The sequence below is a fragment of the Lucilia cuprina genome, chromosome 2, assembly GCF_022045245.1.
Source record: "Lucilia cuprina isolate Lc7/37 chromosome 2, ASM2204524v1, whole genome shotgun sequence".
Taxonomy (NCBI): Eukaryota; Metazoa; Arthropoda; class Insecta; order Diptera; family Calliphoridae; genus Lucilia; species Lucilia cuprina.
Window position 1 is genome coordinate 49117925 of NC_060950.1, and position 24043 is coordinate 49141967.

Genomic DNA, 24043 nt, shown 5'->3' on the forward strand with positions numbered 1-24043 from the left:
TTTGGTTTAAAACATAAATTAATTTAAACCATAAATTATGCGGTGTAGTTTATTTTTTTATCTTCTTTCCCTGTATATGTATTCATAGTAAAACGAACATGTAGAGTATGGTAAAGACATAAAAACAGTATCTAATACATACATATTCTTGCATAATAATTTTATATTGGAAAACTACATTTTACATTACACGTTGTATATAGAGATATATGGTTTAAAAATATATGTTACAGGAAAGCTAAGCCTGCAAGATAAAAAATGCAATTTATCTGTTACAAATTTAACATTAATTTGATTTTCGTACCGATTGTTTGCGTGAGTATAAAAACTGAAATCACTTCCAAGATACTTGGATCCTACTTCGACGAAAGCCTGACAGTGATAAAGTGTCCACTCTACATACTGTACATTCTTCTAAATGCGCACGTTCGATTTTGTAAAGATGTGCTCGTAATACGTAACATTCAGACGTAACATTCAGACGTAACATTCAGACGTAACATTACGTAGCAATCTACTAATCTTAGACTTACTTTCTCATTTTGCTCTCATCATGGCCCATTATTGCTCTGACATCTGCCTGAAGCTTGTCTTAAAATTAGGTAAGCGGTGGTATATGTTTGTTTGTTCTGGATCTTCAATAGACTTATAACAGCGGATTCCTATCTGTTCTATCTGGAAATAGCGTCTGGTATATGAACCATTATAGCGGTGTAGATGTTTGTAAAAGCCAAAAATATTGGTTATATTCATATCTTGAAGTATACTAATTGGCTCAGAATGACTTTCAAAGTCAATTTAGCTAAGTCCGTCTGTCCATCCATCTATGTGTGTTCATGTAAAACTGGTGTGAACGCTACAGGTCGCAACTTTCAAAATAGTTAGATGAAGTTTTGCACAGACGGTAGAAGAGGGATAATTTGCCATATCTATCAAACCCGAATAACTAGAAAACCGAGTAATCGATTTTATCATATTATCAAATTTTGTTTTCCTTTATCGATTATCTATCATCCCCAAAAGTTTGAACGAGATTTGCAGACGAGATAAATAACGAGATGAAAAACTATCAAAAAACTTTATATAAATATTTATCATAGAACCATAAAATAAATATATATTCTGGGTCGTTATTTATGACTATCTAGCCATGTCTGTACGTCCGTCTGTCCGTCTGTCCGTCCGTCCGTCCGTCCGTCTATCTGTCTGTTTAAAGCACGATAGAGGCCAAGCGAAAAAAAACTAGAAATATTTTCTATAAGTAAGGTTTATTTGATATTAAAAATGGGCAATATCGGTCCACGTTTTCGTATAGTTCCCATGCAAGTAGCCCCGGAAAACAGTTTTAACAGTCACAACTGTTTTAAAAATGCGAAAACATGATTTTAGCACTGAAATTCGATATAAGTAAGTTTCATACAAACAAAAATTTATATACCGAATTTAATGACAATCGGTTCATAATGAACTCTACCCCCATATAAGGTCCCCCTCAGTAAATGTCTTTAACGCTCACTACTGAATTCGAAACACGAATATAGCGCTGATAAAGGTGACATAGGAAAGATTGAAATGAATAAAACTAAGGCAACCACATCTAAGTTTCCAAATCAAGAAAAAATTTGATTTTCATTCAAGAATTTCTAATGGTCCTTGGTCCTCCATTATGTTTATGGTCCTAATGGTCCTCTTGGTCCTCCATTATGTTTATGGTCCTCTTTCTACCATTCTCGAAAGATGAAGCCTATTAAAATCGGTCCATTAATTTGTCTGCACTCATACAACCGTACCCCTTGCAATATGATGGGTAAATGTTTAGTGTGTCAAAAAAATCGGCTTATATTAGTGGCGTATAGTCCCCATTTCAAAATGTTGGATAAAATTTTAGTATGTCAAGAAAATTCGTTTAAAATTAGTAACGTATGGTACTCCTTATAACCGTACACCCAATGATGATGATTAAGTGTTTAGAGTGTCAAGAAAATTTGACTAAACTTAGCTTAATAAAAGTCTAAATGATACTGCCTTATTACCCTCCATACAATTTCCCTTTCAGAAAATAACTTGAAAATACGATGAACGATTCTGCGTTTATAACTTTAATGTTAACGTATATTCCTCTACTAAAATTTATCAGGGTTATATTAGTTATATTTACGACAACATATAACTATACCTGTTAGAAATACGTTCAAAGAAGTATTTGGGTAGTTTTGTTCCATCGACCTTATAATCTCGACATTACAAACGTATTCCGACTATTATAGAGAACGATAAGAATTTTTTTTTTCATATTTGAGACGCTTTAACAGCAAATATACTTTTATTTGTATATACAACTGTCGTGACATTTCTTCTTTTTTCAAATTACAATTCTACAATCATTCATGTCACCTCCACCTATTTGTATACCCTTCACCTTCGTGAGAAGGTATATATAAGTTTGTCATTCCATTTATAATTTCTATAATATAATTTTCCGACCCTATAAAGTATATATATTCTGGATCCTTATAGATAGCAGAGTCAATTAAGCCATGTCCGTCTGTCTGTCTGTTGAAATCAGTTTTTAGAGGTCCCCAGATATCGGCGAGATCCGAATCTTCAATAATTCAGTTAGACATGCTTTCGAGAAGATCGCTATTTAAAATCAGCAAAATCGGTCTATAAATAACAGAGAGAGCAAAAATGCGAGACAACCTCTGAAAATTTCATCAAAAAAGCCACATTTTTTCATGCTTTGTTAAAAAAGCAACAACAACACTGTGAATTGGATAATGATGTACATGTGCGTGTGGAGATGTGTTTGGTTTTATTCAGCTGTGTAATTTTTTGTATGTTTGGATACTATTCTGTTCTCAAGAACAAGGAGATAAAGCAGTAATATGTTGGTAATACAGCTAATACTTGTTTGAGGGTGGTAATACAGTTTGACGGTGGTATTACAGTACAATGGTTAATATTTCTTTCTGCCACAGTTTATATTTGTTTGTGTGTATGTTATGTGTGACATGTGTGCAGAGATACAAAATAAATAAAAACTGTTTTTTAAAACATACTTGGTGAAGGGTATATAAGATTCGGCACAGCCGAATATAGAAATATTACTTGTTTTTTTTTAATTTTTCCCTCAACACAATCAATACATATATAAGTAGTTTGCTTTTCAATTGAGGTTTCAATTAGTCATAATTTCTAATACAAATATGATGACAACTGTCATATTTAAATTAACATTTTGGTCAGGTTTTTATTGTCAATTTATCGACCACATTTTACAAACAAATAAACCATAAAAGAAATGTTTATCGAAACAATTGAATAGTCATGTTTTGTTTTGGGATATTAATCCCAAAAATAAATTTCATGCTCATTAAATAATAATAAAATAACAATGGCAGCAGCAATAAATTTAAATTTTGAAAAGCAAACATATTTAATATATAAATTATTAGAAGATTATTATTGTCATCAGAAAGGCGAGAGAGTTTAAATTATTTTGATTTACTGAGTTCAAAGAGTTCATTAACTTAATTTTAAAAATATATTTACATATAAAACCAGGCAAAAAAATTCTCTTAAAACACCTATACATATTGTATAACATCTACGAAAATATCTTTTTCAACAAACTCTTTGTAACAGTTTCAAATTGTAGCAAACAACCACTTCTTTAGAAAAATATTCTTAACAACCTCTTAACAAAATCTCTGCCTTGTGCTAATCATCAAGGCTAGCCACGTGTTTCTATGACTATGATGAAAATACATGACAATTAATTTGTTTTCAATTATCCTTTAAGTATGTAAATAATACTACTATTTATAGCAGTAAAAAGTGTAGATGGTTATGATAGCTCAAACGACTGCTACTGGGAATTTAATTTTATACTTCAAAGAATCAATTACGGTTAAAGATTGTTATATCAACAGCATAGATTTAATTTTATCTACAAGTAAATAAATCTTTCATACTTACTATTCAAGGCCATGAAAAGAAGGAATGACTGTTTTATTAAATTGTAAATTCTAAATAAGAAATAAAATTAAAAGATCAACAAACCAAAAGAAAAAAAGAAAAGGTAAAAATATTTCACAAAATATCCTTTTATTTTTGCAGGTGTTTTTGTGATAATGAACTCTCAAAAGGTGACAGACATAGCACTTGAACAGATTTTGTCTTTTCTGTTATTATTACTTTTTGGTTACAACCCAAATTTAAGATTTCAATCACTATAATTGCCTAAATTTCCTAAACAATTTTAATGTAAATAATGTCTGCACAAAACTTATCAAATATTTTTGTTTTGACAGTTGAGGCGTAAACAAGTTTTAAATTAAAATCTTTTTTTCAAAACTGTTTATTAATATATTGACCAAAAAAATGTTGGCAAAATTCTTTTTTTTTAGGGTAAACTTAAGTTTTCAGAAGACCTTGTGTGCACTTGATAGCTTTATTATCATTTTATTATTTGCGCAATAATTAAAATAAACAAAAAACTTGGCAGACCAATTTAAAATTAAATAGGCAACATTTTCTTAGGCTAATGAACTCAACTAGAATTGAACTAGAACTAGAACTGAACTAGAACTGAACTAGAACTGAACTAGAACTGAACTAGAACTGAACTAGAACTGAACTAGAACTGAACTAGAACTGAACTAGAACTGAACTAGAACTGAACTAGAACTGAACAAGAACTAAACTAGAACTGAACTAGAAGTGAACTAGAAGTGAACTAGAAGTGAACTAGAACTAGAACTGAACTAGAACTGAACTAGAACTGAACTAGAACTGAACTAAAACTGAACTAGAACTGAACTAGAACAGAACTAAAACTGAACTAGAACTGAACTAGAACTGAACTAGAACTGAACTAGAACTGAACTAGAACTAGAACTGAACTAGAACTGAACTAGAACTGAACTAGAACTGAACTAGAACTGAACTAGAACTGAACTAGAACTGAACTAGAACTGAACTAGAACTAGAACTAGAACTGAACTAGAACTGAACTAGAACTGAACTAGAACTGAACTAGAACTGAACTAGAACTGAACTAGAACTGAACCAGAACTGAACTAGAACTGAACTAGAACTGAACTAGAACTGAACTAGAACTGAACTAGAACTGAACTAGAACTGAACTAGAACTGAACTAGAACTGAACTAGAACTGAACTAGAACTGAACTAGAACTGAACTAGAACTGAACTAGAACTGAACTAGAACTGAACTTGAACTGAACTAGAACTGAACTAGAACTGAACTAGAACTGAACTAGAACTAGAATTGAACTAGAACTGAACTAGAACTGAACTAGAACTGAACTAGAACTGAACTAGAACAGAACTAGAACTGAACTAGAACTAAACTAGAACTGAACTAGAACTGAACTAGAACTGAACTAGAACTGAACTAGAACTGAACTAGAACTGAACTAGAACTGAACTAGAACTGAACTAGAACTGAACTAGAACTGAACTAGAACTGAACTAGAACTGAACTAGAACTGAACTAGAACTGAACTAGAACTGAACTAGAACTGAACTAGAACTGAACTAGAACTGAACTAGAACTGAACTAGAACTGAACTAGAACTGAACTAGAACTGAACTAGAACTGAACTAGAACTGAACTAGAACTGAACTAGAACTGAACTAGAACTGAACTAGAACTGAACTAGAACTGAACTAGAACTGAACTAGAACTGAACTAGAACTGAACTAGAACTGAACTAGAACTGAACTAGAACTGAACTAGAACTGAACTAGAACTGAACTAGAACTGAACTAGAACTGAACTAGAACTGAACTAGAACTGAACTAGAACTGAACTAGAACTGAACTAGAACTGAACTAGAACTGAACTAGAACTGAACTAGAACTGAATTAGAACTGAACTAGAACTGAACTAGAACTGAACTAGAACTGAACTAGAACTGAACTAGAACTGAACTAGAACTGAGCTGGAACTGAACTAGAACTGAACTAGAACTGAACTAGAACTGAACTAGAACTGAACTAGAACTGAACTAGAACTGAACTAGAACTGAACTGGAACTGAACTAGAACTGAACTAGAACTGAACTAGAACTGAACTAGAACTGAACTAGAACTGAACTAGAACTGAACTAGAACTGAACTAGAACTTAACTAGAACTGAACTAGAACTGAACTAGAACTGAACTAGAACTGAACTAGAACTAAATAAATTCGAGTTATATCTACTCTGTTGTACTTATTATCTATTTTATATTTCTCTACTCTAATATTGTTCGTCATTCTAGTCAAATTTAGTTTGTACAATAACATAATAATAATAAAAGACGCTCTTATGTGTATAAAATAATTGCAAATATTTATGTTTAATTTTTTCCTCAGAAAACATATTACTTTAGTATAAATTAATGTACTATAACGTTGGTTGGTTTTATTGCGTTTATTTTGTTTTTGTTTTTCTGTGTTTTTCGTTATGTATGCTTAGATGTCTGTTGTTGTAACAGTTCGACTATGGCCGATAGTTCTTTTGTTGATATTTGATTTGCTAATTTATAACACAATCAAATACTATGGCTGTGCTCTTATATTTCAATATAATTTTTACATTAAAAAGTTTAAAATGGTGCATTTTTTATGAAAATGCACTTTTTAAATTAATTTTTGAAATTGTTCTCCCTGTTTAAAATTTTATTAAAGTGCATTAATCGATTATTTAAAGCGTTTTATGTAAAATATAAAAATATTTTTTTGTGACGTGCAGTACATCTATTTTTTTGATTTTTTAGAATGTTCTATATTAGGGAATTTTTTATATAAAATAAAAATTTTTATATTTTTGATGCGCATTTGATGTAACTTAAACTAAAAAAAATTATTTTCAAAATATAGTGAAAAATAATCCTTGAATATTCGTTTAATAAAAAAATGTAAAATTTTGATCTATAATATTTTGAAATACTGTCAACAGAGAGAACGACTTGGAAAACGCACTCAAGGTGCACTTGCATCAAAAATGCATTTAAACTGCATACCATAAAAATGTACGCGATCTCAAATTTTTAATATAAAAATTATATAAGAATGAAAGAGCGCCACCATAGTATTAGATTGTGTTTTAAATCAACAAAATCCGATAAAAACTCTCAAATATATGAACATTCAAAGTTTTATACTTTTTTTAAACAAATTAAAACCGCTACTTTAAATTTTTCAAAATATAAAACAGAGTTGATTTACATTCTATATAAAGAACATAAATTGATAATAAGAGGGAAATTGAATGACATGAGGTCAAACGCAAATAAATATGTAACGAACGATTACATATAATTTTGTAATTTTTTCAAATATTTGATAGGTGTAAACGTAGCTTAAGGGGCATATATACAAATAACAAGTAAGAGTGCTATATTCGGCTGTGCCGAATCTTATATACCCTTCACCATAGTGTATTTTAAACATCTCTTATAAATTTTAAATTTTTTCCCGACTACATTATTATTACATCAACAACGACAACAACGCTAAACGAAATAAAACACAAAATACACAAGGCATCTAAACCAACAGATATCTAAACATACATAACGAAAAAACACAGAAAAACAAAAACAAAAATAACAACGCAATGACGCCAACAGCATCCAAACCAAGGGTGCCCAAGCCCTATGCGCTTGGTACTCTTTTGTTTTTGTAAATGCGCTTAGCTATAGACAGTGTGTTTTCTACACACTTATATGCGCTTAATACTAACAATACGTTGTTGTTGTTATTAACAGTATACAAGCAAGAGTAAAACAACAACACTTTCGTATTCATTGCTGGTAAACATTGACGAGACGTAGTTTTTTTTTGTTTATCGTTAAAAAAATTGTTTTAAAAAGCACTTGGAAAAAATTTGTGTTAGTTTTAAATTTCAAACTTAGATTATTCGCATACAAATTATTGTACAATAACTCACAATCTACTCTCATATAATTGAAAACGTTTTAAATACTTTTTTCTATTCATTAAAAAATATATTTGCAAAACAAAAGGGAAAATTATTTTATTTTAACAAAAAATGCAAATCATATTTTTTTGCGGTGTATTTTAGTAGAAAATACACAGCTGAATAAAACCAAATACATCTACACACACACACGTGTACATCTTTTTCTATATACAGTGTTGTTGTTGCTTTTATAACAATTTTTTATGAAATTTTCAGAGGTTGTCTCGGATTTTTGCTCATATCTCCGTTATTTACCGACCGATTTTGCTGATTTTAAAAAGCGATCTTCTCGAAAGCATGTCTAATAGAATTATTGAAGATTCGGATCTCGCCGATATCTGGGGTCCTCTATAAAATGATTTCAACAGACAGACATACAGACAGACGGACATGGCTTAATCGACTCCACTATCTATAAGGATCCAGAATATATATACTTTATAGGGTCGGAAAATTATATTATAGAAATTACAAACGGAATGACAAACATATATATACCCTTCTCACGAAGGTGAAGGGTATAAAAAGGAGTAGGAAATTGATATGTATTTCTATTGGTATTACAATGGAACAAGCACCTCTGAAATTGAACAAATTATAACAGCACACGTACTTTATCCAGATTTTGTAACAGAATGACGAGTGGACCATACTACACATTTACAGATATTTTCGATTTTCATATACATTCCATTGTAACATCGATAGTACTCAGTGACGGTACTCCAATGAATCAATTAAGTTCAAATCAGCATTCTCCTGTACGTAATCGAGTAGCTCCGTATGTTAAAAAAATAAGTACAAAAATATGTTAAAAACAAGTAAGAGTTCTATATACTTCTGTGCCGAGTCTTATATACCCATCAAAGTCCTCTTTTACATAACTTACTTCGAGCTAAACATGCCTAATTTCATGTTCCTATGTTCAATGTTATGGATAATTCAAAAAGTACCTTTTGAAAAACATAAAAGTACCAGAAAGTTCCCTTTTATAGGTTCTCACCTAATTCAGACTCTACATACTTAATTTCATATTTCTAGGTTCAATATTATAGAAAATTTAAAAAGTGTCTTTAAAAAAACGAAAAAGTACCAAAGAGTTCCCTTTTATGGCTTCCACATAATTAATTTCATGCTTCTAGCCAATAACAACACACTAGTGCTGCTCTCACACTGCCTTATTATACCCTTCACTTTCGTGAGAAGGGTATATATAAGTTTGTCATTCCGTTTGTAATTTCTATAATATAATTTTCCGACCCTATAAAGCATATATATTCTGGATCCTTATAGATAGCGGAGTCGATTAAGCCATGTCCGTCTGTCTGTTGAAATCAGTTTTTAGAAGACCCCAGATATCGGTAAGATCCGAATCTTCAATAATTCTGTTAGACATGCTTTCAAGAAGATCGCTATTTAAAATCGGTCGGTAAATAACGGAGATATGAATGAGCAAAAAAAAATTGTTAAAAAAGCAACAACACTGTATATAGCGCCCTTGGTTTGGATGCTGTTGGCGTCATTGCGTTATTATTTTTGTTTTTGTTTTTCTGTGTTTTTCGTTATGTATGTTTAGATGTCTGTTGGTTTAGATGCCTTGTGTATTTTGTGTTTTATTTTGTTTAGCGTTGTTGTTGTTCTTTTTGTTTAGCTTTTGATGTAATAATAATGTAGTCGGGAAAAAATTTAAAATTTATAAAAGTTGTTTAAAATACACTATGGTGAAGGGTATATAAGATTCGGCACAGCCGAATATAGCACTCTTACTTGTTTTTTCATGCTTTGTTGAATAAGCAACAAAAACACTGTATATTAGAAAACGATGTACACGTGTGTAGATGTATATGGTTTTATTCAGGGTACAGATAGCCTTCGAATTCAATTCGCTAGCGAGCGAGTTTAATTCAAGCGATTTAAATAATTCATTTTCCGGCGAATAAATATATTCGACTCGCGAGTTTAATTTTTAAACTCGCGATAAGAGTTGAAAATTTAAAGAGCGTAAAATAGAACTCGCTCGCGATTCGAGTCAAAACAAGTTAATCGCGAGTTTTATAATTTTGTAAATGGAATGAATTAAAATTTTTAAGGCATAATCAATTTATATATAAATATAACATAACCATTAAAATTATGTACGCGAATACATATGTACGTACATTGTACATTATTTGCTGCAAAGTAGTAGATACTTCGTACATACATAAATACATACATAAATATATACATACATAGATACATACATACATACATACATACATACATACATACTTACTTATTTACTTACTAACTTACTAACTTACTAACTTACTAACTTACTTACTTACTTACTTACTTACTTACTTACTTACTTACTTACTTACTTACTTACTTACTTACTTACTTACTTACTTACTTACTTACTTACTTACTCACTTACTTACTTACTTACCCTACAAACATTTGGAAGATATCGTCCATAGAAGATATCAAAGCAATATTAAATTTTTATAATTTGGAAGAAAATCACCCAAGCAATATTTTTTTGATATCGCAATGTTAATATTTAAAAGTAAAATCGGCAATAAACAATAAAAATATTTAAATTAATATTTTTTTGATTTTGTAAAGTATTTTTTGTTGCCAAATTGTTGTATTTATTTCTGTAAGAGGATTTTCATCCTACGCAATACATTTAGGATATCGTTATGTTATCGCATAGATGATATTATAGCAATAAAAATATTTTTTTCAAACTTCAAAATAGTTTTAAAATAAGAAAAAAACTAATTTTTTTAAATAAATCTTACTACAATAAGTTAATACGCGATAAATCAAGACGACAATGGTAATTTATGCTTGGAAAAATGTAAGTTTATCTTTATTTTCACATAAAAAATGGATATTCATGATGTTTTGGTTTTCAGAGTACTTAAAAGAAATCAATATTAAAAGAATCTTCCTGTGGGTAAAACAAAATTGTGCTGGGGAAACGTTAATTTGGCATATTTATATTAATATATTTTCCATATTGTAATATTTTATTGCTAACACTAATAAATGTGTATTCAAATTGCCAATTTTTTAATTTCTTATACTTTTCTTCCTAAAGATAATAGGAGAATATCTCCAATATATCTTCCATACGATTATCTGAAGACATCTTCTTATTTTCACCATGCTGATTATCTAGCAATGTCTCTTTTTTGTCTTCTAGGAGTATTGCTTTCGTATTGCTTAGAAGTATCCCCTGGCCTTACAATCTCTCCCGAAGGAGGTATCTTCCGCAATACGAATATGATTGTTGCCGCAATAATTTTTTTCTTCTAAGCAATACGAATTCGTATCGTTTTCGTATCTTCTTGCTTGTAGGGTACTTACTTACTTACTTACTTACTTACTTACTTACTTACTTACTTACTTACTTACTTACTTACTTACTTACTTACTTACTTACTTACTTACTTAATAATTTAACTGCCTGTTTCACAATATCGAAACAACATTTTCTTTCTTATAAATTATTGAAAACAAAAACAAAACTTTAAATTTATTTGTTGTTTTCAATATATTTGTAAGAAAGAAAATGTTCTTTCGGATTTAGAGAATAAATAATAAATAAAAAAATTTTTAAAGATCACTTGCATGTCAATCAAAATACATATGTACATACGTAACTACAGATAAAAAACATACACATTTAAAAAAAGGTAGAAAATATATTTCTTATACTTTCCCTCTTTAGCTTTGTCAGACCGTCATAAAATCTATGGACCTTTTTTAAATAAAGCTAAATTAAATTAAGTAAATTTGAATTTTTAAAGTTTTAAATAGCGTGATATCTAGTGAATTTAACAAATTAATTTATTAATTTTGCATACAAAATATGTTATTAAATTTGGTTTCTTTTCATATTATACCTAAATTCGAATACTTATGAGAGACACTGTATATTAATATAAAACCTATTTATGCAAAATTTTAACATAATAGTGCTTATAAGTAAATTGTGGACGTTTAAGTATTTTTCTGAAATTATTCTTGTACGGGAACTTAGGTGAGTGGAACTTTTTTAAAATCGCGAAAAAGTGCGATTTTAAAAATTTGTATGCTTTAACTTTAAATATGCTATATCAATTCTCATATTTGCAACAAATGTCAATAGTTTTTGATTGCATTTATTTTTATTTTATATACTTACTTTGTAATTTCGAAAATGTACATGGAGCAATATCTATCAGTGCTAAATGGTAATGCTTATATGCTGATTTATAATCTCCCAGTACTTTGTGCATAAATCCCAAACGAAGATGAACATCATTTGCACATCTGTAGTTAGAATTAATATACAATAGTTCTCTAAACGATTTAATGGACCTGAAATATAAAAAATACATAAGTAATAAACATGTATAACGCAAATTGATAAATAATACTAAATAAATATAAATCTCTGATAAATCTATATTTTTAGAATTTTTTTTTTAAATCTACGACTTTTAATTTTCCATCCGTATTTTCGTCAAGTTTCAACTTAGTATATTTTTTCCACACGATAATACTTTTCACTGGTTGTTTTTAATAGTTGTGGAAGAGTATTTGTATAAGTATCTACATATGTACAATGTAATACGAAATGGTAAATCGACGTCGATTTGATTATTAATTGATTATTGCTAGGATGCGGTTAAAAATAAATGTTTTTTGGAATATTTCAGAAACGAAAAATATCAAAAATAAGAAGCAGTTTCTCAAGAAGCCGAGTTCTTTGTATATTTTAGGAAAATATTTTTTGTTGTCAATAGCCGTGGAATGGGTTAATGATGTGTTTTTAATGGAAATTACAAATTTAAAGTTGACAATATCAAGCAAATGGTAACATAAAGAATGTTGGAAAAACTTGATTGTTGCTAAAATCTAGTTATGTTGAAACTCTTTCAAGTATTTTGTGATAATGTTTAAAACTTTACATTGAATTTATTTTTTGAGTAATAACAAATGGGTGCTCACCCTTATTTCCTTAATAAATTTCGTGAAAAATTAAATCGTGTTATTTACAATTATTTCTAAAAAATTTGTATTTGTTTTAATATTTTTTTTAATTTAAGTATATTTTTTTAATATTGCTGCATTATTTTATAAAATTAAATATATTTTTATTACTCCTATATATTAGAATAACATTTTTAAATATTTTAGTAGTGGAACGACATTTCTTAACTGATTTATTATCCTATATACCTATAAGAATTTATCAATATTTGACTTAATATGAAATCTATCGTTTCTTTACTTAAATTTCGAAAATAATAAATAATCTTGAATTGGATACATGATATATTAGATAATCAATGGATTTGGACCTAGAAAAAATGTTTAGTCAGGTATAAATCTATATATTATAACAAAAATAATCTAGGTTTTTGGTCATTTTGTATTGATAAACAAAAACTACATTACGGAAAGCCAATTATACTGGGGAATACTGTGTAAATTTTATTTAGAATTGTAGAATATTGATTCTTATTCATTAAATCTAACACTAAGTATCATCCTAGCCACTCTGAGTATGGGGACATCACCATATACCACTATAAAACTATTACATGATAAAATCCTGATTTTCAACCTCATATTTTAAATGCTTTATTTTATGAATAAGATACAGTAGGCGTATTAGGATCTGGATAGTTATTCTTGATTTAGGTTCTAAATTTTTATAAGTGTATGTATTAGCTGAAAATTTTTGCTTTTGTTGACCTTATAGTACGATAACCACCTCTATTTTAAAATATCTAAATTAGGTATTTTTCCTGTACTACACGACATTTTACTTTACATTGGTTCCAAGCATCCTAAGGTCTGTTTAGAAGTCTAAATTAAAACATAGTGTTCCTCCTAGTTCGTATATGGATTTTGGAGAAGATAAATCAGGAGTACAATGGTTTTCCATGGATACAAGTCGCTTTCTTTGGTAGTTAAAGATTTTGAAGTACCATCATTTCATCAATTACTCTATTCAATTACTCTATTTATTATTTTTTAATGTTATTGATTAAGCATCTCATAATTATATTTCATTGATTTACTCTTGTTCTAAAAATCTGAACTAATTTTTTATACCGAAATTGCCTCATTATTATCCTTTAAACATTTTTAAGGCAAATAACATCACATTTTTACAAAATGAGGATATGATTTTTGCAAATTACAATTAAAAAATACTTAAGACTCGTCCTTTTGACAATAAAACAATAAATTCCAAAATGGAATTAAAACATAATTTGAAAAAACCCAATGAAATTAACCGAAATTCTTAATATGCAAAATACTTTATTGACATGCAAATTCTGATAAAGAATAATAAAATACAACAACAAATGCACCAAAATTTGTATATTATTTGTATTTCTTGGTTTTCCCATTTTACACAATCTCCATTTTTAATTGGAAAACATAAATTTACTTTTTACATGTTTTTTCCAATTTTATTTATGAACAAAAATCTAAATTCTCTTAAAAAAAGGTAGGCAAAAAACTTAGTTGATTCACTGTATATAAATTTGTACAGTTTTTCCTAAAAAAACATGTAAGAATGTTACATTCAACTGTGCCAAATTGTCCTCTATTTTTTCCAACAGAAGGAAAACATTAAAAAGATAGCGTGCATAGAGGTTATAAAAGCATTATCTGCTTTTATATCCATATAGTTTGGAAGAACATTAATCAAGGCAATAATTTTTCATATCAAAATGTATGTGTTGTTTCAAAAAACACAAAATTGTAATATTTTTAGTATATAACCAGGGACTTGAGAAGCACGTTATAAAATTTTTGGATTGGCCCCAACAATTCTCAAGACGGAACCGAACCGAAAATTTTTAGAATATGCCAAAAATTTAACATAATATGTGATCCACAGTGCCACATAATGTGGAAAAGCTTTCGAAAACGACGAATGAAGAATTGGTTATATTTGACAATTTTTTTTATGGAATTTAATTTAAAACATGCAAAAGGCACTTAAACCTATTATTAAATTGTTATTGTTAGTTATTTGCTATTGTTAGCTAAGTCACTTAGGGACTTGGCTTTTCGAAACTATAGGCTGTTTAGATCAAGAGAACATTGGGTTGTATTTTGTAAGTATAGGAACCGAGCTAAGAATGTGATTCGTAAGAAGATATTAAGTTTTACACTAAATTATATTCAGGGTTGGACACATCTACATTATGGCGAGTTTTGAAGAAAGGAGGATTTTCTAGTTGTAATTCTTTTAGAACTGAAACTAATGTGATGATATTAATAGATATTATGTTAATAGTACGAACTCATCAAATTTAGATTATCCAAATTTTAACTTATTTAATAATGAAATTGGTTCTTTCTCTTTTACATCTATTAGTGCGGATGAGTTAGTCCTAGCGTTATGTAAAGTTAAATCTAGGGCTGTTGGTGTTGATGGTATACCTATACGTTTTATTAAAATAATTTACCCTTATATTTCGCACTTGCTGGTATATCATGTGAATTCTATCTTAACATCTTCAATATTTCCATCAGCTTGGAAAATTGCCCGCATTGTTCCTTTCCCTAAAAGTAAAACTGTCCGTAGTGTTGATGATTTGCGACCTATTCCTATACTCCCAGCTTTATCCAAGGTAGTGGAACATGTTGTGAAATATCAAATGCATTATTTTGTTAATAGTAAAATCAGTCCTTTTCAATATGCTTTTCATTGTGGTCATAGCACCACTTCGCTGCTGCTTAGTTTGACTGATACTATTCGTCAGAATGTTAATAATAGAGAGATGTGTTCTTTGATATCGATGGACTTAACTAAGGCCTTTAATTCCATTGACTTCTGTGTTTTGATTAATAAGTTTAAATTTTCTGGATCGGCATGCAAATTAATTTTTTCTTACATGTCTCATAGGTCTCAGTTTGTGGAGTTGGACAGTGTATGTTAGGGTATACTGTCTTTAAATTCTGGAGTGCCTCAAGGTTCGGTCCTGGGACCCCTGCTTTTTTTTACTATATGTAAATGATCTTACTGAATATATTGACACAAATGTTTGTAGGCCGTTTTTATTTGTGGATGATATTTTTCTACTTTTTAGTTCTGACTGTGATAATGAGGATGTGCTCGAATCGACTGTGAACTATACCCTAAATCAAGTTGGGCTGTGGGCAAGGGATAATTCGCTCGAAATTAATTCTTCAAAGTCTAAGGCTATGTTGTTTGGTACATCGATTAGTAATCTTAATATACATATTGGTGGATCAACAATTGAGTTTGTTGATATATTTAAATGTTTAGGGATGTTTGTTGATAACAAACCTAATTTTTCTTATCATATTAATCATTTACATGGTATAATTGTTGGGTTTCTGAGGAGTTTTTATTCGTCCAGTATATATCTGACCCAGGTCATTAAACGTAAATTAGCCTATGCTCTTTTAATGCCACATGTTTGCTATGGTCTAGAGGTTTTTTCTGGTACTGTGTCTTACAATATCTTAGGTTTAAATCGAATTATAAATGTTATCGTTCGTTATGTTTATAATGTTCGTAGAAGGATGCATATTTCTGGATATGTAAGATCATTTTTAGGATGTTCATTTAGGGAATTTATATCACTTAGAAATCTATTGATGTTCTTTAGGGTGGTTAAAAGCGGATTGCCGTTTCAACTGAGATCGGAACTTAATTTTTCTCGATCCACCCGAAATCCTCAGGTTATTATACCTATGATACGCAATAACTTATTTGATAAAGCTTTTGTAGTAAGAGTAGCTCGGTGGTGGAATCTACTGCCTTTTGAGCTTCGAATATTTTCACATTCGAATAATGTATTTCGTCTGAAAGTCCTGAAATACTTTGAGGTCTCTATCTGAATGTGCTTAAAATAATAAAATATTGAAGTATTATTACATTCTCTTTAATGAAATAATTAGATTAATGGAATTTTAAGTGTATTTTGCTGCTATTAATGGGACATTTTTACATAATTTTATTATATTTTATGGTTGGGGAGCCATAATTATTTATAAGTGGCATTGAATAGGATTCTTTTATATAAGTTTCACATGTACATATGTATTATATTCAGGTATTTTTGTCTACGTAATATAAGTTATTTTGGTCCAGTGGGACTTTTATATTACAATGAATTTTTAATAAATAAATAAAATAAAAGTTGGTTAAAATAAATTCTTATCTATCCATGCGGAAAATAGAAATATCCATATATCAGTAGGGTTACAAAGAATGAAATTTTTATCTTGCTGGAAAATGTTTTATACTAAAAATATTATAATTTTGTGTTTTTGTTAACATTTTTGGAAGTCACTGTGTATATACATTCACATCCATAAGAATATGAAAGCGGAAACTAATCGAACTAGATTCTTAAAATTTTGCACTAAGGACTTTCATAAAAGCGGGGAAAAAGCGGACTTTCATCAGGGGGTTGCTTGGAACCCCCTTATGAATTAAATAGAAAAAAATGTATATCTGTGATACTATAAAAGATAGAATCTTAAAATTTTACATGAATAACTTTGACATTTAGATAAAAATGGGGGACTTTCAATGGTGGATTGATTAATTAAATACAGTACAATATTATTCTCATTTTTCATAGCTTACATTAAAATCCTTATTATCGTTCGGAAAAATTGGCGAACTCGCAATAATTTGCGTGTCACCTCCCACGTGTAAGTGTTTTTTATTTATATTGCTTTTAGGGTAGCAATGCACACTGGGTGCAGCTAGTTTGTTATATATTAATAAAACCGGTCTTAATGAAATCAGGTCACATTTGGCTCTATACAAATATACATTTAGAAATTCAACTAAGCGCTAATAACACAGGTCGAAATTTTTAACACAGAGATAAAAGTATACTTTTCTAAAGACATTGTTCTTTAAAGCTACTTTCAGATGGCATACAACATTTACAAATAAAGTTGTTGTTGTTGTAACAGCTAAAACTATACAATATTCTAGTTGGGGGGGGGGGTTCTACATTAATGTCCAGGCCTAAAAATTGGGCTACTGCAACTGGATGCGTCCATAAATCCATTGGACAGAGTGAAGTAGGATTGGCTGAGCAGTTGAATATGTGATGGGTATCATGAGGATCCAGGCCACATACAGGACATTCGTTGGGGACGGCACGGTCTATACGTGACCAGTAGGCATTAAACCTGTTGCTCCATCCCGATCTTAGTTGTGCCAGAACTACTCTTGTTTTCCGCGGCAGGTTTTCTTCCGTGTCTGCTATGGGCGGTGGGCGTCCTCCAAGTACGACATTCATGTGGTATCCTGCGACCGCGGAATTTATGGCGTCTCTATGAATGTCGTTCAAAGCTGCCGAATACGAGGGCTGATCCAGTGGATGCCGCACATATCTGCACATGTGTTCCTCGTATGTACGAAGATCCTTCCTGACATGCCTCGGGGGAGTATCCAATTGTGTGATGTATAAATTTGGATGACTTCTCCGATTACATCCCAGGAGGAACTGGTCAACATGACATTGTGTTCCTTGACTGGAAGGACCTTAGTTTCCTCGTGCAGGTAATGTTCCGAGGTAATTTGCATGCAGCCCGTTACAGTCCTTAGGGCGGCATTTTGGCAGCTTTGAATGTTTCTCCACTAGGTATCACTTAGCGAAGGTGACCACACTGGAGCAGCATAGTTAACCTCTGACCGACCAATCGTTATATATGTAGGCAACAAGGTTCCTTTATCCACACCCCAAGTGCTGCCGGCTAGCGCTTTGAGGACCTTATTTGGGTGGTGCACGGGCGGAATTTGGACTCCATCGACCACGATGCCAAGGTTTAGGTTTACTTCCTTCGTCCAGGTGTTAAAAAGTGTTGTTGTCGACTTCGCTGGTGATAATTGCAGGTTACGCGCAGTGAAGAACTGATGTATTTCGTGGAGATAACCATTCACCAGAACGCATAATTCATCAATGTTGTGGCCCGTCGCCATGATTGTACAGTCGTCCGCATATGAAATCACTTCCACGCCTTGTGGAGGTGTGGGGAGCTTAGAGAGAAACAAAAGTGGCGATATTACTCCACCTTGAGGTACGCTTTGTTTAACTCTACGGGGTTTGGAGCGTCTGTCTCTAAATTCCACGAACGACTGACGGCCACTCAGATAATTTACGATCCATCTCTTCGTGTTATTGGGCATAGTGGAATGTAGGATATCCTCGAAGAGTGTGAGGTTTTTTAACATCAGCATGGATATTCCGTCGTGGTCAATCGCCTTAGATTGTTTGGCGTTGTTCATGACGTCTGCAACTTCAGCTGGGGTGAAGGGTTGTGGTATGTCCGTGACTGGAAGGTTATGAAGTTTGCGAACAACACTTCGTTTCGCCTTGTCTCTCTCAGGGTACTCAATGAATTGCCGGCAGAAAGCGGATCACCTGGGTTGGTATTTCGGATGTCATCTCTTTCATCTGCAAGCCTGGCTGCTTCAGCTGGGAAGTGCGACGGTAATTGTTGTTGCTGCAGCTGTTGTTGTGATTGCAAGGGAGAGAGAGGGCGGAGGGGTAGCGTAGGAAGATGACGATGTTGTTGTCGACGACGCTGATGAATCTCGCCGTTGTTGTAAGCAGCATGGGGCGACGAAATTTTCCTACCACACTCGATGATCGTTAAGTCCGGAGCAGTTCCTGAGATGACACCAGCCCATACAAGAGTTGCACATTAACCGGATGGACATATGGTACAGTCGGTTCTAGCAAACTGTGCAGAACCATGGTTCGGGATTTAATTCAATTCCGGCACGGACCAAAAGGATGCGGAGCAGCAATGCCGGAAGATGATATATATATATATATAATATATATAATATATAATATATATATATATATATATTATATATATATATATATATATATATATATATATATATATATATATATAATATATATATATACATATATATATATATATATATATATATATATAATATATATATATATATATATATATATATATAATATATATATATATATATATATATATATATATATATATATATATACAGTTATGGTCAAAAAAATAGGGTCAGAATAATTACGCATAAAATTTTCGAAATTAAAAAGAAAAATTCTGATGTTATTAAGAATATATCTTTTTAAAATTATTTGCAAAGCATTGCCAGATGTTTAAAAATCATATTCTTATTGCCTTGTTATTTTGTTTTGAAACAATACATATATTGAAAGTTCTCATACAAAATTCTTGTATATATTTCAGATTCATTTTTACAATCGAGTCTATTACTATGGTCATATATGATTGTCGGTACTGAACACCAAACCCGAACTTCGATAAATTTGGAAGTTCGACCGAATCTGAATTTTGTTCGGTTAACACGAACTTTCTTCCTAAATGAAAAACGCATTTATGATTAAAAATAATAAATTTATAACATTTAAAACCAAAATATGAACATCCGAAAGATTTTTTGAAGAGGGTCTATAATTAGCAATTGGGTCAATTATCATCTAATTCCGAATTCCAGAGAGTGATAAATTTCTAATAACAAACTACTTTTATCTTATCTTTATATCTTAATACTTTTATTTGGTTTTAAAACGATTAATGACAATGATATAATTCTCTGCACGCAGAGAAAAAACATGGTTGTGGTTAAAATTATGATTGTAGTCTAAACATATTATCGTTATTGTAACAATTTTAAAATGTCATATTATGATTAAATACCGTCAAAATATTTCATCATGTTTTTTTTTTTTTTTTGTATTTATCATAATATTGTTATACATAATCATATTATGATCCAAGGTGATCAAAATTTCGTTTTAAATATATAGCGAAATCAAAATGAAGTTTTTTAGTTCAGTACCTATGTATACGGAAATTTATTGTACAGCCAGAATGTAGGATAACTTCTGTAAACAAATTTTCAGCATTTTTAAAACTTTTTGATGATGTAAAAATAAGATAAAAAAAGTTCGGCGTTCGGTCAAAATTTCGCCGATCACCGAACATTGGCCGAACTTCACTTTTTACCGAACGTTCGGCCGGACAATAATTATTATTTATTTTAATTATAGAAATTCTGGAATGATGAGAACAAAGAAATTATAGATGGTATGAAAAAATTAGAATAATGAAGAAAGTAAAATATTAGGAGATTAAGGATGATCTTTTTAAATATAGATATAGAGTATAAAAATACAGTGGTTGACAAAACAATGGACACTTTTTCACCAGAGACTTCAATTAGGAGATTAAGGATGATCTTTTTAAATTTGGATATAGAGTATAAAAATACAGTGGTTGACAAAACAGTGGAAACTTTTTCAAATATTTCAGAAATGGTTGAAATTCTAAACTTATTATCGATATATTATTAATAATTATTATTAATTTTTATTAACATACATGTATTTAACAAAATTAACAAAAAAAAAACATAATTAATTAAATTCAGAAATAGCTAAACCAATTACTTTCTATTTATTTTTATGCTACTGACAAAACACTGGACATTTTTGAACAATTACAGAATAGAAGACTCTTACTAAAAAAATATATAAAGTATTCTTTATATTGATAATTTTGCATTTTTTTGCAATATTAATTTTTTATGTAATTAATTAAAATGGCTAGATTTCCGATTATGAAAGCAAAATAAGAAACGATTTTAATAATTCTTTTATTATTTCATCAAATATTTGTTGATCTGTGATAAATATTTAATAAATAAATCAACAATTTCAAAAATTGATAAGAAAAATTCTGTGAAAACTCAACATATGGGTGAAGACCTCATAAAACTGCTCCATTAAGGATAATTTGATAACAATGGTATTCGAAAAATTCCTAAAAAGTACTTCTCTAGAATATTTATTAATAAAAAGTTCGAAATAAGTACTCACCCAATAAGCAAAAACCTTTGAAATGATGTAAATATGTATTTGAAAACATATTCAAATTTCATACATAGCCTTTGAGAACAAATTTGAAAAATTTTGTTTTCAAACGGAAAATTATGGCCTTCTCAAACAAAAAGGCAGTTAGAAATCAAACGTATTTTTCAAATGTATTTCAAATTTAAAAAAAGGCTAGAGGTAAGCTTGAAACTAAAAAAATTTTCAAACGTATTTCAAGTATTCTTTATTATTATTTTCATACATATTTCAAACCCTAATTATAATGCTAACTATTGCAAAATTCATATATTTTTTTACATCACCTGAAAATAAAACATTCATACATTTATTTTAGCATATTTTTCTTTTATATCTCCGATTATTTCTCCTATATTTAACGTTTTTTCGCTCCCTTGCTGTAGAAAAAATGTTCTGTTTTTATTTTTCTAAAATAATTTATTTTTTGAAAGAAACTTTTCTATGTTCAATTCAAACAAAACTTTGAAAATTTTATAAATATCACACATTATATTTTTTTAAACGTTTTTGGAAATTATCATGTTTTATTTCAAAGGCAAAACTTTAAAATTTGAAAACAATTTGGAAAATACATTATTTAGTTAAGAAAATTTTCAAAAATATTCACAGGTTTGAATCGATGTTTATTGGGCATATTCTCCTATCTGAACATTTTACTGACAACGTTGTAAGATCTGACAACCGTGTATCACGGCTTTTAGTTTCAGAAAGAATCCTTCTATTCGTCTACTCATTGCAAAAGATAACATAAACTGGTCGAATTAATTTAGTTTTAGGACATTTGTAAGGCGGTTTATCGGTGGCAAAATTCGGGTATAGATCTATTTTGTATTGCAAGGTATTGGTCGAATTCAATTATAAAATGATACTATGTATGGTATAAGGTAGAGATCCATTAAAAATCATGAAGTATTCATCCCCTGTGGAAACTAAGACCGTAATTTGGAGATTTAAAAACGATAATGCCCCTAAAAGTCAACTTTCGAGTTGCATTTTTGAGTTATAATTTCTAACTGATTTTAATAATTTGCAATAAATTTCAACTAAAAATGTTATCGGTAATACCAAATAGCAAAATTTTAACTAAAGAGTTGAATTAAAAAATTGTGGTCAGTAGTATTAAAAGCTTTTATTAAATTTAATGATACCAATACCGAGCATTCACGATTATTGAAACCATGTATATATAATAGCATCAATTAAAGATGTCAGACGAGTAGTTGATATGTAACCAGAGCGACACTTGATACTTAAACTCTTTTCATGCGTATAACCTGTAATTACGGTCAATAGTTCTTAACTTTATTTTTACAAATTGGTTCAATTATAGCTACTTTCTTCCATAACTTAGGGAAGTTACATGTTGTGAGTATCATATTAAGAAAGTTAAGTAAATGGGTTTCTAAAAGGATATTTAATTTTTATAAAAGCAATGGATACCATCAACATCAATAAAAATTTGAAAAACAATTTTTTTGTAAGATATTTTTGTAACCAAATTATTACATATGTATATGGGGGATTATTAAAAACTTTTAATTCCTTTGGAATTTTATTTAAGTCCTTATAACTTCTGTAGTAATGAACTCTGAAACAAAGTTTTTACGCAGTGGATTCTCAAGATTTCAAACCAACATGGTGCAAAAGTTCTAGATTAGAACTCTTTATTTCGATCCGCAATCGTTCCTTAAAGTTTAAAAATGTTGAAAAATCGTATGTCACAAGCTAACTTTTCTCCATTATTTTTTCTTTTTTGGTCTTGGTTGAAGATTTCTGAGTATTTTTTGTTACTGTACTTAGTAACTACAATTAGGAGATCAATCCTTTACCAACTTTTCCGCGTTTCATAACTTTACGTGTTGATACTCAGGTGTCGAAATTTGTCCCCACCATTTCTTGAGTTTTTAATTTTAAATAGTTTTTTGGAATGGACCCGTGCGCCGTTTAATATTATTTAAAAATTGAGCCCATTGTAGTTAGACATCGTAATTCTGCACAGTTTGAGGTATATCTCGTTGATGTGCCCTAAATAGTATGGACGCATAACAGTCACAAAAGTAGTAAAACGTAAGAGAAATTTTTTGAAAATATCAGTTTTTC

At 30.1% G+C, this 24043-nt stretch overlaps 1 protein-coding gene across 2 annotated transcripts in view; it reads right to left on the reverse strand.

Annotated features, from left to right (window-relative positions):
- Positions 1-24043, reverse strand: part of LOC111684696 (lysine-specific demethylase 6A) — a 255112-nt gene that overhangs the window by 163098 nt on the left and 67971 nt on the right. For both annotated transcript variants that reach the window (XM_046945140.1, XM_046945141.1), the window contains one exon: positions 12175-12350. In XM_046945140.1, the coding sequence (XP_046801096.1) occupies positions 12175-12350 (176 nt within the window). The remainder of the gene's footprint in view (positions 1-12174; positions 12351-24043) is intronic.